At 40.4% G+C, this 19,502-nt stretch overlaps 1 protein-coding gene across 3 annotated transcripts in view; it reads left to right on the top strand.

Moving 5' to 3' along the window:
• The window catches only part of LOC120551364 (zinc finger protein 385C-like), a 77,661-nt gene that overhangs the window by 20,496 nt on the left and 37,663 nt on the right, over window positions 1-19,502 (top strand). For 2 of the 3 annotated variants that reach the window (XM_039788767.1, XM_039788769.1), the window contains exon 2: window positions 5,119-5,385. In XM_039788767.1, the coding sequence (XP_039644701.1) occupies window positions 5,119-5,385 (267 nt within the window). Of the gene's footprint in view, window positions 1-1,364; window positions 1,551-5,118; window positions 5,386-19,502 lie in introns of those variants that run through there. The other variant, XM_039788768.1, reaches the window with a different exon arrangement.

The raw sequence follows: 19,502 nt of genomic DNA on the forward strand, positions 1-19,502 counted from the left end.
CCTCCAACCTGAGCAGAAGTGTAATCAGGATAGGTGAAAACACCTGTGTGGCTGTGCAACAACCTTAAAATAAAGTCCCTTCCTCCGCACATGATTTCCTTTACTACGAAATATGTAAACCCAATCTTATTTCAGTCGGGACACTAAAATTGTGCTTTACATATATAGTGCTTTCCATAGTGCCCTTACTGCTGCATGCAGTATGTATACAATTTAGACGTACCACTTTGTCGTAACATTGCACCTTAAACTTGACCCTCTTGCTTCCGTCGCAGTCCGTAGCGCACAATTTTAATGAGCTGTCATCTGTCTTTGATCTATCGGCGGCTCAGTCGATTTGACGTATCTTCCGCTACGCAGAGGATTGTGGGTCAGAATAGCCAGAAAAGCATGCTGGCTTGCATACTGCAAAATGCAACCGGATGCGGTAATAGGTCCTGGTACTTTTGGCATACTGCATTTGACATACTATGTATTTGGACATACTAAACACTTTGCTGGCATACTAAATATTATGGTAGTATGGGTATTGGAAAGCACCATAGTTTTGACAGTCAGCTACCAAAAAAATGGGTAGAAAATGGGAAGAATCATACATGTCTAAGAGCGAAATGAATGATTCCTCATTTATGTAGGCAACCATGTGGAGACCATTACGCTATAACTACAAGTGAGTCCCCTGATAGAGTAGTTCATGAAGGTCATTTCCATGCAGCTGTCCCAGCCCATAAAGCAAAGATGTGGAGCACACAGTTGGCAGGGGAAGTTGGTGGAGTGTTACACAAAGAGATGAGACTTAAAGGCAGGTGAACTATTTTTTTAATCTGAGGTTTTATTTGGCTGGTGACACAAATCATTAGTTGGGATCCTTTAACAAGATGCAAATGCAGGATGTTATACTACTGAATATTTTTGACTCTTTCTACTCTGCAGTTGTGATAACAACTGTAAATAACAGATTTCAGATCTCTCTCGCTTTGTCTTCAAGACCAAAGTAATACTCAGAGATAATGGTTATTATATCATAAAAAAATGTAACCAACAGTGTTTTTATTTCACCACAGTGCAGTTTGGTGTTGTTAAAAGTTGCAGTATAGGGTGTGAAGGATAGCTAGAAAGTGATTTTTAACACATTGCTATGAATAAGAAGTTATCTCATGCTTACTATGGTCATGCTGGTATGTTTATGATTTCAAATTTATGAGAGAGAGAGAGAGAGAGAGAGAGAGAGACACACAGAGAGAGACAGAGAGACAGAGAGAGAGACAGAGAGAGTTGATGTAGCCAGACAGGCTGATGAGTGCTGGTATGTAAAGAGCTGCCAGGGCCAGATAGCTTCACTATTAAGAGGACAGCACAACAGATACTGCATTTACAGATAAAGGTTCTGCGTTGCTGATGCTTGAGCTCCTCTCAGAGCTTTCTGTATAATGAAACTGTTCCAGTAGTTCCATGATACACAGAGATCTTACTGCCGGCTCACTGGGATTTATCTCAAACCGAGGGGTCCGGAAACTGTGCTAATGTCTCCTGCATGGATAATACAACCAGTAAGTAATCATACCGCTTTACTGTACATCAAAAAAAGATGTTATACAGACTGTCTGCAAGAAGTTTTGATTTCCATGTGGTATTGCTGTAGCAGATTTTACCGTGATATGTAATTATTTGTGCATCTTTTGCTGATAGGAGTTAGATATGTATAGTGTGTCACAGTGCACATGCTCTTTTGCTCATAATCATGCTTCATTAGGTCCTATTTTCTTCACGAGCATAGAACAGTAATTTATTCTTTGTCATATATTTGTTTGTTTTTTGCTCATTTATTCTTAATGAATCTTGTTTGTTGTCGTTGATTTCATGCAGTCCTTGTGTGCTCTTGAATTCTTCATTTCTTTATTATTATTTTTGTTCTTTAAAAGATTATAGTGTCTCACTGGCACAAAATGGAATTCATTTTATTTCTTCTTTTATTAGTATAACATAACTTGATTGTCCAACACCTATTTCAAAAGACATGACCAATAAATAAAGATTAATGTTGCCTGTTGCACACACTCACTTTAAATGATCAAATTCAGGCCTGTTTAGTTTGTCATTAAGTCCAATTTCAGCTTCATTTATTGATGTAATTTCAACACTGACAGAAGTCAACAATTTAAAACTCACACCTGCCCCCTAGGTGTTAGGTCCTCTGTAAAAATACATGTGACACATCAAATCAATCAATAAAGGACCCAGAGGAACAGCTACAGCACTGTGTAGTTTGTTTTTTTTAAATCTTGTTTTAGCTTCACAGGACTTCATTCACTTTCAGCACACAACAATTTCACTCTGGTATACAATCCAGTACATCAGATATCTAAACAGGCCATTTTGAAGTATGTTATGTTAAGGTGAATATTTTGCATGACACCTTGTAGTGGTCAACTGCAACACTGGTGGAGCACCAGTAACTAAAGCCATTTAGTCTGTAGGGTTGGTAGCAGAGGACTGGGCTGTTCCCAGCTGAACACTCCTGTGCCAGACAGACAGAGCAGCCCTGGCTGTGGTACACAGTGCCAACAGAAACCAGCAGCTGCTGGCCAGTCGGCCAGCAACCTGTTAGAAGTTGTTTTATAATGGGGCTGTCAGGTGCCAACTCTAGCTGACCACATAAAGACGAGTGAGTGGAGCAGTTCGGGTGGCTCCAGTGTATTGAAAGATTTCCACCCTGAACTAGTGGCATCACTGTGCAGTATTAGACATTAGCCAACAGGAGCAGCTAAACACTGCTTGACTTGAATTAAAAACATATTTATTATTCTTTATATTTCACATTTTGAAGTTGCATATTACTGTTATAAAAAATCAAAGTAGGCAGGCACATAAACAAAATTACTAGTTTATTTTATATTTGTATAATCTGGATGTATTATATTTATCAGATACGGCATCTTCTTTTGACTTTTGACTTGACTCATGCAAATCTACATGGCCCATAAGGCATATACACCACAGCATCTGACATGCTTACAGTACATTTTGAAATAATATTTACAGATGCACAGATACTTCACACTGTATGTGCTGGCAAGCTATTTTAACACCTGTTATATGGTTTGATATATGTTTCACATTTAGCAGACACTAAAAACTCTGTGAAATGTTTCATAATGTTGATGTATTGTTTATTCATTCATTGTATTCTATTATATTTCCCGTACATTTATATACAGGCTGCAGTATGTCTCTCATGTCACCTCATACTTACTAGCTATTTCCAGAGCTCACTACCCCCGTCTCCATCAGCAAATGTAGTTTGCATAGTTGTCATCATGTAACTTAAAAATGGAACTCCATAACTAAACAAACTGGTCATCATTTATCTTTTATTATTATTTTTAGAGGACAGTGCATAATAATCAACTTAAAAACATAGGCTAATTGTTAATATGCTGGAGTTACTTCAACAGCTATTTTACAACAATCCCAAAACACACTAAAAGGAGACTAATCCGTTAAAAACATCTGTCACAAGAATTTACTGTACAAGACAGCCTCAAAAGATGACTAAACTGGCCTCCGGTTGTTTTATGTTCATTTCATCCCTTAATTGGAGGGACCATATTGATACAAACCACCTTAAAGTAAGTAAGATGCCCACTCATCCCTCTGGCTGGCCCTGTCTGCTACACATCAGTACTGTTCTTTGATAGCCATTTACTGACAACAAGCAAAAGTCTCAGCTCTTATCTAGCAGCATTCTGACAGAACTGAGACAGACAGCCAGAGAGCAGCAGCATATTTCAGCCTCAGAATGTATTGTGTATTTTGTGTTGTGTTGCTTCAAATCACTTGTACCTGCATTCATTAGTTTGTGGTAATCAATCAAATCAAAATGTACAGGTTAAGATTAGTTAATTAAGTCAATTAACTGTAAATTGAATTTCGTCTTCTGGACAGTTGGATGGACAAAAAAAACTATTTGAATACATCAAGTTGGGATTGGACTTTCTGTCAAAGTACAGAACAGCCGGTGAATATTTCCCAACTATGTTACTAGAAAACTTAATTCAGTCGGCTGTTGCATATTGCAGTAGTTGTACATAGTACATAGTTTTTTTTCTTACACCTGGTTTAAACACATTTTATTCCATCACCATCTTCACCAGCAGTTACTCATGTCCCTATCCACTGCCAGACTGTAGTAGCGCATCATTCAAATAATCATGGTGATGGGCTGCAACAGCTTTGAAGTCCATGCAGCTAGTCAGAGGCTGATGAATTCCAATGAACACATTTCCCTTCCACTTTCATCTTTCCACCAGTCCAATTGAATTTTCAGAACGGCAAAGATTTTTCAAGTGATGGTTTCTGTTTGGTGGGGGTTGTGTTCAGCGAGGCGGGAGGATAGAATGTCCAACACCATGAGTACTTAATTGATGCCATTATCATATGAACAGCACCCAAACAAAGAATTCAGTTAGACTTTGGGTGACAGATCCACAATCACAGCAGAACTCACGTTATGGCTGCCGCTTGATTTATGCTGCCAGTCTCATTTCGCTCAGCCATTACAGTTATTAAGTGCTCACACATAGAAATATGTTACTTTGTGTACCCCGGGAATCAGCTTTTATTATCTGATAAAAAAAGAGAGAAGCTGGAACGAGATGCTTATCTGCACACTGTACACATCTTTGTTGTAATGCTGTGATGTGTGCCAGAGATAGGCCACGCTTTTCAGCTAATGCATGTTTAAGCGCCAGGCTATACTAATTTAATGGGATCACATATAGAAATGTTGTGTTTTCTGACAGTTAACACTCTGGTCAAAGGATATTGATAAATCCAAGCGATAAGCATCTTTTGTATGCCTATGAAATCTCTCCGTTTTGGTACAATGAAATATCAAGCACTATAATGGTGGTGCACATAAAATTGCAGTTTGAATCACACTAAAGAAAAAGACCATTATTTCTCTGCCCTGAATGGAGGCATGCTGCTCTGTTGCCCCCCTGTGGAGACTTTAACAACATACATTTTGAATGAAGTGTCTCACATGGCGACTGTATTGTTTCTATTTCACATAGCATTGTGCAACACTTCTGATTAAAGACCTTTTTCTTTCTCCAGATATGAAGCGTCCAAAGAGCCCTGACTGGCTGGACAGCAGCCCTCCTCCCAAGAGTCATGAGGGACTGGCAGAGGAAGAAGAAGAGGAAGATGAAGAGGAGAGGAGGTTGCACAGGGCCAAACGAGAGCGACGTCAAGGCAGCAGCAGTGCCACTATATGCCAGGTGTGCAACATACAGCTGAACTCTAGCGCCCAGGCCCAGATCCACTACAGAGGGAAGACTCACCAGAGGAGGCTGCGCCGACTGGCAAAAGCTGTCAGCACAGGTATTCACTAGGGGTGGGGGCGAAAATCAATACAGCATAGTATTGCGATATTTTCTGTGGCAATACTATATCGATACACAGATGCAAAGTATCGATCTTTTATTATGTTGGTCAGTTTGTCTGCTTGACAATCCCATTTTCCAGCAACAAAATCGAAGTGCGATACACAAACAGAGAAATGTATATTTTTAGATAAAACAGATGTTAACAAAGTTTCCTTTTGGGGACATAATTTGAAATTGGGAAAAATTTGAAGTTGGGAAAAAGGTAAAATTGCAATATATCACAGAATATTGCAATATGTTTGAAATCCCAATAATATCGTATCGTAAGATAAGTATCGTGATTATATCGTACCGTGAGGCCTCTGGTGATTCCCACCTAGTATTCACTGATTTTATTATCTCAATACTTATTTCACTTACCTGCGCAAAGGTTGAGTTACCTGCTGATTTACTGCAGATTATGAGATTTAAAAGTAGCCTCAAAGAACAGAACTACACACATAAAGATCATTTTGGTTTGTAAATGTATCCTCCTAATGCTTTTTCATTGTATTTCATCTCTTCTCAAATTAAATTTTCTGATGCTGTTTTGTATGTGCTTGTGTCAACAAACTGTCATTATGGTTTTTCTTGCAAAAGAGGCCGTTTTATTAACTACATCTATACAATCTAATGAAATCCTGCCACATATTCTACCTTTACAAAGCTTATAGAGTAGAATAGATAGCTTTTTTTAATTGTCATTCATTCAACTGTACATACAGAGTGCACACATGAATGAAATTTTGTTCCACTGGCTCATAAATAACTTAAAATAATAATTATAATAATAATAATAATAATAATACATTTAATTTGTATATTTACGCAAATCTCAAAGTGCTACATGATAGTGCTAAAAATTCTAAAAACACATGAGAGCATGAAAAAAAAAAAGAAGTAAATAAAAGGAAAAGGGCACTAGTTGACTCAAAAGCTCTCCTAAAAAGGTGGGTTTTAAGGCCACGTTTAAAAGCATCCACAGTCTGTGGTGTCCTCAGGTGGTCAGGGAGAGCATTCCACAGACTGGGAGCAGCTGAGCAGAAAGCTCGATCTCCCATTGTCGTCCCTTTGTCCTGGGAGGTTTCAAAAAATATGCTGAGGCAGATCAGAGGGTACGTGTTGAGGTCTGTGGGGTGAGGAGTTCCTTGAGGTAGGGGGGGGCTTCACCATGAATGCACTGGTGGGTAAGGAGGGAGACCTTGTACTCAACCCTGAGTGAGACAGGGAGCCAGTGGAGTGATTTGAGGATGGGGGTGATGTGGTCATATTTGCGCACCCTCAACAGTATCCTAGCAGCGCTGTTTTGGATATACTGCAACTTCTGAAGGCTTTTCTCAGGGATCCCGGTGAGGAGCGCATTGCAGTAGTCCAGCCTGGAGGAGACAAAAGCGTGGACAAGCTTTTCCGCGTCTGCAGGAGTGAGTGTGGGACGGAGTTTGGCGATGTTCCTGAGGTGGAAGAAGGAGGTCTTGCAGAGATGTTTGATGTGAGCCTCAAAGGTCAGATGAGAGTCCATTTTAACACCCAGGTTAGTGGCTGATGTTGAAAGTGGAATCGTTTGGCCGGAGAAGGTGATGCTGGTAATGTTAGATTAGGGCTGGGCGATAAAACGATAACGATATGTATCGCGATAGACACGTAATCAATATCAATAGAAAATGTGTTCGATAAAACGTTCGATAACTTGTTTTTCTTCTTCGGAAGAAACCAGAAGTTGCAAAGCAAGTTTGGTTGCATGAACAAAGGCACTCACTCTCTGGTAACCTAGCAACGTAGGGAGTGACACTCTAACAGCCAATCATGTAACAGTATCAAGTTTGGTTGCGCCACATCGCTGTCTCGTGTTGGATTCTACCATTCTACAATAACAGAACCGGCGGCGTGTAGCGATAAGTGGAAAGTGAGTGCGCGCGCGCGCGAAAAGTATTTGATAAAACAGGAAAAGTCAGTATGGCAGTTTTGGGGATTTTATAAGTCCGACTGTCGTCCCCAACAACACTACCGCAAACTTGTTTTACCACCTTAGCCGCGCTCACACTTTGGAGCAACCGTGTTCGCCAGCAACGTCCAACAACATCTGCAGCTGCTACACCGCAAAAAGCAGCAGATCGCCATGGAGAGGTACTCTGCATCAGCGCCTTACTAAACGCTACAAAGAAATAACGGAGGCAGACGTGCTGAGCACTGTCCAGAAGCCAGGTTACCAACCTAGCACTAAACCTGCAGAAAATAGTTCTTCTCAGGTTTCAGGTTTCTCTATGTTTAGTTTTAACACTTTGCACCATTTTATTACACCTTATTAAGCAATTCTTACTTATTCTTTCTTCACTGTGATTTTAGACCTATGTTTACATTTTAATTATTTGAGTGATTTCCATGGTTGTGTTGACATTTCTGCTTTTATAACTGAGGGGATTATAATCAGAGGAAGGTTAAGTTTAAAATAAAAATGTTGAAATTTAATATATTTTTCTCCTGGTCCTTATTTTAAATAGGTCATAAAAAATATCAGTAATTATCGATATCGACCGATATGAAACACTTATATCGTGATACAGTTTTCAGCCATATTGCCCAGCCCTATGTCAGATGATCGAACCTGGTGTGGGGTGCCGACTAGAATGGCTTCAGTCTTGGAGCTGTTTAGCTGCAGAAAGTTTTGCTTCATCCACACCTTTATCTCCTCCAGGCAGGTGGTCAGAGTGGATGATGGCAGGGCAGCAGAGGGGGTTGGGTTTGTCCTGAGGTAGAGTTGAGTATCATCAGCATAGCAGTGGAATGAAATTCCATGCCGGCTGATGACATGGCCAAGAGGGAGCATGTAGAGAATAAACAGGGTGGGGCCGAGCACTGATCCTTGAGGGACACCACATGTGACGTTGTGTGTCAGGGATTTAGCATCTCCCAAGGCGACATGCTCAGTTCTCCCGGTGAGGTAGGATGAGAACCACTCATGGACAGAGTCAGAAACACCGATGGTGGAAATTAGGCGGTGGAGGAGGATGTTGTGGAGGATAAGAAGAGATGGGGAGCCAGCGTCTGCAGTCATCCGTAGGTCATTTGTGACCCTGACCAGGGCTGTTTCTGTGCTGTGACCAGGGCGGAAACCAGATTGAAATTTTTCAAACAGGTTGTTTTGTTTTAGATAGTCCTGAAGCTGTGCGACAACTACTTTTTCCAGCACATTGGAAAGGAATGGAAGGTTGGAGATGGGCCTGTAGTTGGCAAAGACTAGGGTTGTTTTTTTGAGAAATGGCCTGATGACAGCGGTTTTCAGTGTTGATTGAACATGGCCAGTCTGGAGGGAGTGGTTAATGACCTTTGTGATGAGGGGACTTATGGCATGGAGGTTGGATTTTACCAGGGCTGTAGGAAAAGGGTCCAGAGCACAGGTGGATGGTTTCATATTTTTGATGATGTTCTCAACCTCTTGCTGTGAGATGACAAAAAACAGCTGAGAGGTTGGGAAATCCCAGGCTGTGGGTCTGCAGTCAGGACAGGCAGTGTGGAGAAACTGGATAGCAGAGAGCGGATGGTGTCTACTTTTTTTCTGAAGAAAGTAATGGAATTGTTGCACCTCTCTTCTGTGGCTTCTGAATGAGAGTGAGTTTGCGGTTTGATGTCATGTATGGTAGAAAAAAGTTGCTTGGAGTTGCCAGGGCTGTTGTTGATAATGTTGGAATAGAACTGTGAACATGCATCTCTCAAGGACCTTGAATAGGACTTCTGATGTTCTCTGTAAGCCTGCCTATGAACAGTGAGTCGAAATGTTTTTTTTCCTACACCCCAGCTGTTTTCATTTGCCGGAGTTCGTTGGTGTACCAGGGGGCAGTGAGTAAGAAGCTGACAGTTCTAGTTTTGACAGGGGCATGGAGATCTAAGAGCCTTCTTAGAGATTGGTTGTAGAAGTCAACCGACTGAAGAAAAATCAGCAGAGGAGAGATGTTGGAGGTCTATGGTCAAGGTTTCCGGGTTGATCTTTTTCAGATCCCTATAGCAGATTTGACGCTTGTCTTTGGTGTGTGGGGAAAGGAGTGACAACTCCATTGAGATGGCCTTGTGGTCAGACACACCCAGATCATACGTCAGAAGGTTGCTAATAGGGGCGGAGCTGGAAATGACCAGGTCCAGTGTGTGCCCCCTGGAGTGTGTGGGGACATCAACATGTTGTTGGAGGTTGAGGCAGTCCAGTAGTTGCAGAAACTCAGCTGCAAAGTGGCAGGAGGGGTTGTCTGAATGTATGTATGTATGTATGTATGTATGTATGTATGTATGTATGTATGTATGAATATTAATATCTCCAAGTATAATAATGTTGGCAGAGGTGGTGCAAAGTGTTGTGAGAAGGTTGTGTATCTCTGAGATGAAAGCTGAGTTGGGTTTGGGGGGCCTGTAGAAAAGGAGCATTGTCATGGAGAAGGGGGGGTTTACATTTAAATGCTAGGCATTCAAATGAGGATAGTGTAGGCAGGGGGAGGGGGGACAGTTCCAAGTTCTGTCGGTGGATGACAGCTAGGCCGCCACCACGACCAGTGCTGCGGGCTCTCTCCAGATAGCTGTAACCGGGGGGACAGACTTCATTAAGCGCTGTGTAAATCCCTGGCTGGTGCCATGTTTCTGTTAGGCACATGAAGTCTAATCCCTTGTCCATGATGTGGTCTTGTATGAAGGATGCTTTATTTGTGAGGGATTGTGTATTGAAAAGTTCTATTTTGAGTGTTGATGCTGTGGTGAATCTCTGTAGAGGCCGTAGTACACTGGAATCCACTACACGTTTTCTGGCCTGCTTGGTGTGGCGAGATCTCGCGGTGTTTCCCATGCTGGTCAGTTGAGCGTGCAGAGATCTCACGATGTTTCCCGTGTTGCTAGCACCGAGAGCGACAGTGCTCTGATGACGCAGCAGGCGTGCAACAGTGGTCCAGATGGATGGAATGTTTGAAGCAGGCTGGCCAGGCTGATGGTAAACAAACTTTTGACGGGAACTTCTGTGGATGTAACGCGGACGGCGCTTAAAACAAAAAGTTAAAAAAATAAAATGAATAAATACAAATGCTACAGTGTTATTTTAACATTTAAATATGACATTAAAAAAAAATTAAAAAGCAGCATTAATATTGCACACATTGAGTGACAGCATATAAAAAAATAGTTATTGCATGTTTAAGAAAAATAGATGCTGTTATTGCACGTAAAAAAAATCCTGTTTATGCAGTGTCATCGTCCACATGAGGCCCACTGCAGGGGGTTATTAAGGGAGGTTATTTTGAGTTCAGGAGTCTGATGGCTTGTGGGAAGAAGCTGTTCTGCACTGGATGCTGCAAAACCTCTTGCCAGAGGGCAGCAGAGCAAACAGTCCATGATGGGGATAGGTGAGATCTGTTGTGATATTTTTGGGCTGGGTCAGACAGCGTTTGTGTGCGAGGTCCTGGATGGAAGGCAGTGACTACCCAATGATCTTTTCCGCTGTCCTCATCACTGTAGTGGCCAGGTTTTGTTAATTCAACTATGTTTATTACTGAGGTCATAGTTAGTGGTGGTGTTGTACTCTACTGCGTTACAGTAGTATATTGAAATGTGTTTCTAACTTTCTTACCCCTTACTTACTTACTTAGGCTATGTTTAGACGGAAATGATCTGAAGAGAAAACGCAAAAGTGGCGTTGTGTTATCACTTTTTATTCCGCGTTTAGACGAGCGTTTTGGGGGGGGAAATCTGTGTGTATATGGTGACGCAAAAGTGTGTGAAAGTCGATGTAGTATGCACACCAGGCGGCTAGGTGGTAGTGTGAAGCACTGCCACACAACACCACCAAGTCCTCTCCCTAGTAGCGCGAAACCAAAACATGGCGAAGCAAAAGCTGAAAATTTTGTCTGGACAGACAAGGAGGTAGCACAACAGGGCATGGACCGGGAGTCCTGCCAGTCAAAATATATAGACATATGGACCGAATTTCTTCAGCAGTATCCTGTACCTGGAGGGACGTCATATCCACATGAGAAAGACGCTATCTGTAAAAGTCAGATATCATAAAGCTGAAAGCCATCCGGACCAAGTATAGGCAGGCTGTGGATACCCAACGGCAGAGTAGCCATGAGCGAGTAATCACTCTATATTTTGATTTATGTAATGAAATATGGGGTGGGTTGCCAGCCAACAACAATAGAGGCTGCAGACTTTTGCGTTTTTACCCTTTAGATGGGAACGCAACGGTGAAGCGTTTTTTAAGATTTCCATTCTGGAGGGTGCACTTTTTTACGTTTTTAAGCCCCAAAAACGCCGTCGCCGTCCAAACGAAAGTCACATCATGTAAACAGGGCCTTAGCTTTTTCCAGAGTTTTCAACCATATCAAACATCGGTGAATGGAGTTTTCTTTGTTGGCATGGAGATGGATCTGTTGACATGCTAGCTCAGTAGCTGTCATGATTTCATTCATAGCACTTTGCTCCCAATAAAGAAGACTGTGTGACACAGTTGAAAGCTCCAGAAAAGGCTAACAAAGAATTCACTTTCATGCTTAACTCTATGGATAATTTTTTAAAGTTGTAGTTTGCAATGCTGTAAAATTCTGTACTTCAAAGTGAGTCATATTTATATGAATATCAAATGAGAATAAGTGGGATCTTTAGCAGACTATAACAATTTTAACTGACTTTTCAAAGCAAATTAAAACCACTTACAGAGACAGAAAAAGGACAGGTAGTCCCAAATGAATGGACCTTTCCTACTGCAGACATTCTGACAGAAAACACATTAATTACACCTGTGTGTTTCATCCGATGACAAGTTAAAATGTCTGCTGTGAAAAATGTCTTATTGATGCTTAAGTCTCAATGATTGAAACATTATGCAATAAAGCAGCGGAAAACAACAGTGCAACACTAATTGCTAGAGAGAAACAACATGTAGACGCTCACCAACATTGACTGGAAGACTCATAACTTTATATTTACTTACAAACTGCCTCAAAATGACCATAGTTGAATCAACACCTCTTACATTCCGGACAAAAACAGAACATTATGAACTTCTTCAAATTGCTATTTACTGCAGGGCTGTTGTATTGTCAGTGCCTCTGTTATTTTGTCATCTGCAGTGTTTTAATCATTTTTTCCTCCATAGAGGGTCTGTTTACAAGTGCTAGAAACATATGCTGCTTTGTGTCTCAGCCTCATGCTTCTTGTTGCTGGAGTATGATATCAAGAAAAGTTGCCCAATATCCTCTAACAGTGTGAGTGAATGTGACAGTGCAGGTACTGGCTCTGGCTTTAACACTGCTGTTTTTTTTCTGCTGCATAGACAAAATATTTTACAAGTAAATGCTGCATAAAAAACAACAAAAAGTAAGGTTTGGACTTTGGAGCCCCCCACAACCTGTCAGAAAAGCTTTGTATTTACTTTGCACTGACTATGCATGTTCTGCAAATATAGGCTTTCCAGTAGAAGTTGTGTTGTTTGGTGTTTTACGCACACACAAAAAGGTGGAGAAATAGTATTTCAGCAGACTCGAAAACTGTACCCTAATACCTAACACACCTTGTTTAGTCAGTTGTTTATTTATTTTGACTTGTAGTATACTCTCTGTCACAATTGTGTAAATGTTCACATCTGCAAACCATGAGGAGGTGTTATGCATTCAGTATATATTTCCTATTCCAGAAAAGCCCATTTTCTGCACACCTGTTTTGACGAGGGGCCATTAATCACCTTCACTCACCACCACCTGTGTCACTGCCGCGCTGATCAATCAGCACTCAGCAATCGCAGAAAAAGAGCCTCTAATGAACAACTGGCCAATAAGATGGCACTTTTTAATGTTGATTTATGAGTCTCTCTCTCTGTTGGCTTAGCACACATGTTTAGCTGTTTCAATCTAACACTGCACATTAAATAAATTAATAGTACGTACGTATATCCATTGTTTAATTTCTCCCTCACTTCAACCTCATTTTGTTATCATCAGAATGTTATTGACTTTTTCTGTGTCAGATAATAGCCTCTGCAGATCATCATTCATACTTAAAGTATGAGACTGATCCCAGTGTGTGTGTGTGTGTGTGTGTGTGTGTGTGTGTGTGTGTGTGTGTGTGTGTGTGTGTGTGTGTGTGTGTGTGTGTGTGTGTGTGTGTGTGTGTGTGTGTGTGTGTGTGTGTGTGTGTGTGTGTGTGTGTGTGTGTGTGTGTTCTTGTTTAACTATATTCGTGGGGCCCAAAACGGAGTCCAGTATACTTGTGGGGTCCCGACAGCTTGTGGGGCCAAAATTCTGGACCTCAGAAGTTTAAAAGTCTGTTTGAGGTTAAAGACTTGGTTTTAGATTAGACTTAGAAATAGGTTATGGTAGGGTAAGGGTTTAAGGTTAGGCATTTAGTTCTGATGGTTAAGGTTAGGGTAAGGGGCTAGGAATGCATTATGTCAATGGCCGGTCCCCTACAAAGATAGTGGCATAAGCGTGTGTGTGTGTGTGTGTGTGTGTGTGTGTGTGTGTGTGTGTGTGTGTGTGTGTGTGTGTGTGTGTGTGTGTGTGTGTGTGTGTGTGTGTATCTACCTATTGTATTTGGGACTATCCAGCACCAAACATTTAGTTCCAGACTGTTTGATTAGGAGCTCTTATGTTAACTCCAGTAACTTTTATGGAACTCCAGGTCAATGGCTGACATCTGTCCAGCATTTTGGTGCGGAAACAGACACTTCTGTGAATGTTACTCCATTTCAGTTGAAAACAAACAACTGGTGACTCCTCCTCCAAGACTACAGATGGAGTTACAGACAAGAACTGTGTCTGAAATCACTCCCTCGTCCACTCATTCACTGCTCCCTAGTGCACTTAATACCAATTTTGGACATAGCTAAGAAGAAAAAAGAACACTGGTTTTGGTCAAGTTAGCCATCACTTATAATAAAGACAGCTTTATCAGTTTACCATTGTAGATGTCTCCTATTTGGAGTTAGTTCATGCTGTCTGCTTAAATAAACCAAAATGAAAGCCAAAAGCAGAAGCACAGAATGGTTTAGTGAGCAGGCTTTTCGGCAGCCTACTGGTTTATGCTACATATTTATAAGGCAATCTCAAGTCTGCTAATTGTTAGCATACTATGAGTGTCTGAAAGTGCCTCAACAATCTGAGAAAGTGTGAAGGTGACCTCCATTCTGCTCCAGTTCGCTGGCAAGAAAGCAGGGAGCGATTTGTTCTCTCAGATAAAATGCTGCCATTACTGACACATTTCTCTAAAACAAGTGGAGGATTGTGCAGGAAATAGTTCCCTTGACATTACCAGAAGATGAATTTGTCTTGACAACTTGACATTAAATTTCTTTGGAGTGTCCTTATTAAGACAACTTGACATTAAACAGGATGACATTATGTCAAGTTGTCATGACAAAGACATCCTCTGGTAATGTCATCCTGGTTAATGCCAAGTTGTCATTACAAAAACATCCCAAAGAAATGTAATGTCAACTTGTCATGACCAAGAAAACGTCTGGTAATGTCACTTTGATTAATGTTAAGTTGTCATAATCGAGACAACCCAAACAATGTCAACTTGTCATGACAAAAACCGAATGACACTTAATGACAGAAGTCATAAACGTTTATGACTTGTTTATAACGTTTATGACATGTTCATGACAGTGTCATGTCATGATTATGTTGATACCTTCAAGTAAAGTGTTACCGTAAATTGTCCTTTCAAAGACACACATTTTTTTGCCAGTATCCTGTTCTTTGTCATGTTAAACCTGCTACTTATGTATTTAGCATGTTATTAATCCAACAATTTCTTACTCAAGTCATTTATATTAAAAACAAATGCCAATCATATATGTGTTCCTGGAGATCCAAGGTGACATCTTCCAAGGTTTTATGTCTGACAAACCGTCTGAAACTCAAAGATATTCAGTTTCACAGGACAAAGAAAAGCATTACATCTTTTTTGAGAAACTAGGCCAGAGTATTTGTCATTTTTGCTTGAACATGTAAACTAATGAATGTATTTTGTATTTCACTGGCTGTAATGTTTCATATCTAACCAACAGAACAAGTGAAATGTAGGATTGTATTTCCTATGGAGCACTAAGCATCCCTGTGGTGGCTTATATAACATTTTGTAAAAACATCATGACTCTTTATTGGATTAATCAACCGTTTTCTGGCACAAAATGGCAGCCAAGCAGATCTTCTGTCAAACCATGCAAACAAATAGTAAGGAGGATTCCCACACACAAATGGCAGGTTTACACAATGTCTCACAAGCCATTCTTCCTGTTGCCTATTTCCAGGTAGAGAGAAGAAAAGGAGGACGAGCCAAGTCAATTAAGGTGACTGTTAGTATAATTCAGTCTGTGCTGCGATGAAACCAGCCTTACAATACCCATTCCCTTCCCACAGCTGAACTAGCATTCCCTTTATTTAGCCTCAAGAAGTGATTGCTCAAATGAAAAGAGATTTTAATAGGGTGCTTCTCACTGGGGGCCTTTTGAAAAGGGAACGTACCAAAGCAGTTTCCACTTCCTGCACTCCACGCGATCTGGACCACTGTGGAGTCGTTTCAGTTCAGGGGTTATGGTTTTAAAATTTTCAGTATGATGTGTGTTTGTGTCATGCATATAAACTCACATGAAAATGCAATTTCTGATATGCGTGTATACTGCACACACAGACAAACTCAAAAGTCAAGCTAAAGGAGAAATAGGGGACATAGTCGGCCCCAGATGTTTAGTGCTTTTAAGGTTTAATTTGCACAATTCGGTGTGAATTAAAGATAATAGCCCCTTTTAGAGATGCACCCCTTTACGTTAATCTGAGGGCAATTTAACTTGTCGGTCTCAGGTCTGGATTTCAGAAGTCTGAGTTGTTAACAGTTCCAACAAAAAGACATTTGCCCTCTAAACTTCTCAGATGGTTTCATTTAAATAATTACAAAATATAAAAAATATATATCATTTATTTTGTAGCACAACTTGAAAACTAATATATGCATGTCATGTTTCCATGGGTCCATTTGAGATGAGTCCAAAACTTTATCATCCTATCATTATAGGTCAATTTTGGTCCATTATTTAAGGTTATATAATTGAACCTTTTGAAAGTACAAAAGGAAGAGATAAAAAAAAAGACTTGTAAGAAAGGCTGTACTGTAGGGTGCTGACCTAGTGACAAGCTTTTTACTGCTTTTCAAGCTTTTTTTTTTGTCCAACATGCATCCTGCTTTATCTTTTTTGATACATAACTCAGAGTTTGGTGCATGGTCACTTTGGCTGTTGACATGTGGCAGGCATTCATTTATGGCACCATTATTTGACCTTACAGTGCCTTGCGAAAGTATTCGGCCCCCTTGAACTTTTCGACCTTTTGCCACATTTCAGGCCTCAAACATAAAGATATAAAACTGTAATTTTTTGTGAAGAATCAACAACAAGTGGGACACAATCATGAAGTGGAACGAAATTTATTGGATATTTCAAACCTTTTAAACAAATAAAAAACTGAAATATTGGGCGTGCAAAATTATTCAGCCCCCTTAAGTTAATACTTTGTAGCGCCACCTTTTGCTGCGATTACAGCTGTAAGTCGCTTAGGTATGTCTCTATCAGTTTTGCACATCGAGAGACTGACATTTTTGCCCATTCCTCCTTGCAAAACAGCTCGAGCTCAGTGAGGTTGGATGGAGAGCGTTTGTGAACAGCAGTTTTCAGTTCTTTCCACAATTCTCGATTGATTCAGGTCTGACTTTGACTTGGCCATTCTAACACCTGGATATGTTTATTTGTAACCATTCCATTGTAGATTTTGCTTTATGTTTTGATCATTGTCTTGTTGGAAGACAAATCTCCATCCCAGTCTCAGGTCTTTGCAGACTCCATCAGGTTTTCTTCCAGAATGGTCCTGTATTTGGCTCCATCCATCTTCCCATCAATTTTAACCATCTTCCCTGTCCCTGCTGAAGAAAAGCAGGCCCAAACCATGATGCTGCCACCACCATGTTTGACAGTGGGGATGGTGTGTTCAGGGTGATGAGCTGTGTTGCTTTTACGCCAAACATAACGTTTTGCATTGTTGCCAAAAGTTCGATTTTGGTTTCATCTGACCACAGCACCTTCTTCCACGTTTGGTGTGTCTCCCAGGTGGCTTTTGGCAAACTTTAAACGACACCTTTATGGATATCTTTAAGAAATGGCTTTCTTCTGCCTCTTCCATAAAGGCCAGATTTGTGCAGTATAACTGATTGTTGTCCTATGGACAGAGTCTCCCACCTCAGCTGTAGATCTCTGCAGTTCATCCAGAGTGATCATGGGCCTCTTGGCTGCATCTCTGATCAGTCTTCTCATTGTATGAGCTGAAAGTTTAGAGGGACGGCGGGTCTCGTAGATTTGTAGTGGTCTGATACTCCTTCCATTTCAATATTATCGCTTGCACAGTGCTCCTTGGGATGTTTAAAGCTTGGGAAATCTTTTGTATCCAACCGCTTTAAACTTCCACAACAGTATCTCGGACCTGCCTGGTGTGTTCCTTGTTCTTCATGATGCTCTCTCGCTTTACACGGACCTCTGAGACTATCACAGAGCAGGTGCATTTATACAGAGACTTGATTACACACAGCTGGATTCTATTTATCATCATTAGTCATTTAGGTCAACATTGGATCATTCAGAGATCCTCACTGAACTCTGAGAGAGTTTGCTGCACTGAAAGTAAAGGGGCTGAATAATTTTGCACCCACTTTTCAGTTTTTATTTGTTAAAAAGTTTGAAATAGCCAATGAATTTCGTTCCACCTCATAATTGGAACCCACTTGTTGTTGATTCTTCACAAAAAATTACAGTTTTATATCTTTATGTTTGAGGCCTGAAATGTGGCAAAAGGTCGAAACGTTCAAGGGGGCCGAATACTTTCGCAAGGCACTGTATAAGAAGCTAAAATGCTCCTTTTAGCTCTTTTCTTATTTTTCCTTTGCAACTAATGGAATTGATTGGATGCATGTACATTTTACTAATCTCAATTCAGAGAGGAGAGAAACGTACTGAATGAAGGATAAATAAAGCGAGTAAGAAAATAAAAACGAGATTCGAGATTTTCTTTTATTCAACTCCTGTGTCTTCCCATATATATATATATATATATATATATATATATATATATATATATATATATATATATATCAAATACATCTTAACTGCACATAATTTGGCGTAATGACATAATGTAGTTATAACAAACAAAAATTCCTTAAAAGGTGATGGAGTTTCTAGTACAAATGCAGCAGGTTTTGCTGTGAAGTCCTTAACAGTGAATATATTGTGTCTTTAAAAATTGAGAACACAAACATTTTACTTTTTAAGTTCAAAACGTTCCTAAAGACAAGTTGTGCTGTTTTATAAGAGTGTTTATGTTGCCTGTGATGAGGTGTAGCCTTAAAGGATAAAAGTTTCTTGTGCACAGTTAGATTACATGAACAAGACTGTAACATCATTGCCTGCAGGCTTACTCTGCAAGATGTGCACTGATATGCATCTTTGGCTATTTTTAGGTATTCGTCGTATTCCCGTATATACGCACCACCACACCTCTGGCTAAAAAGCCAAGTTTCAGAGTAACTTAATGTGACTGTACTTGGATTTTCAGTCTTCTTTCATTTGATTATTTTAAATGAAGACTCTGCAGACACATCCTAAATCCTGAAAAATAAAGTTGGTCAGAGAGGTGACCTAAACCATTTACTGCACCGTTTATAACAATCTTCTCACTGAAAGGGAAAATTAAGCCTCTCTTCTTTCTGGAACAAAGCTTCCCCTCACTAATAGAAAATCTCTTCTAAGTTTCTCAACCAGAGCTCCACTGCAGATTGACTTGGCTTAATACTTACCTGATGGTTGAATTGTTCCTCCTCCTGTATACCCACTTACAGTAGATATATAGTATTACAAAAACAACCATAGAAGTGGTATGTCTGTGCACACACACACACACACACACACACACACACACACACACACACACACACACACACACACACACACATACACGCTGAAACAAACTGTGTGAGTGGTGAAATAGGACATTTATCAGGTGTTTT

Source organism: Perca fluviatilis, chromosome 21 (assembly GCF_010015445.1).
Source record: "Perca fluviatilis chromosome 21, GENO_Pfluv_1.0, whole genome shotgun sequence".
NCBI classification, from domain to species: Eukaryota; Metazoa; Chordata; class Actinopteri; order Perciformes; family Percidae; genus Perca; species Perca fluviatilis.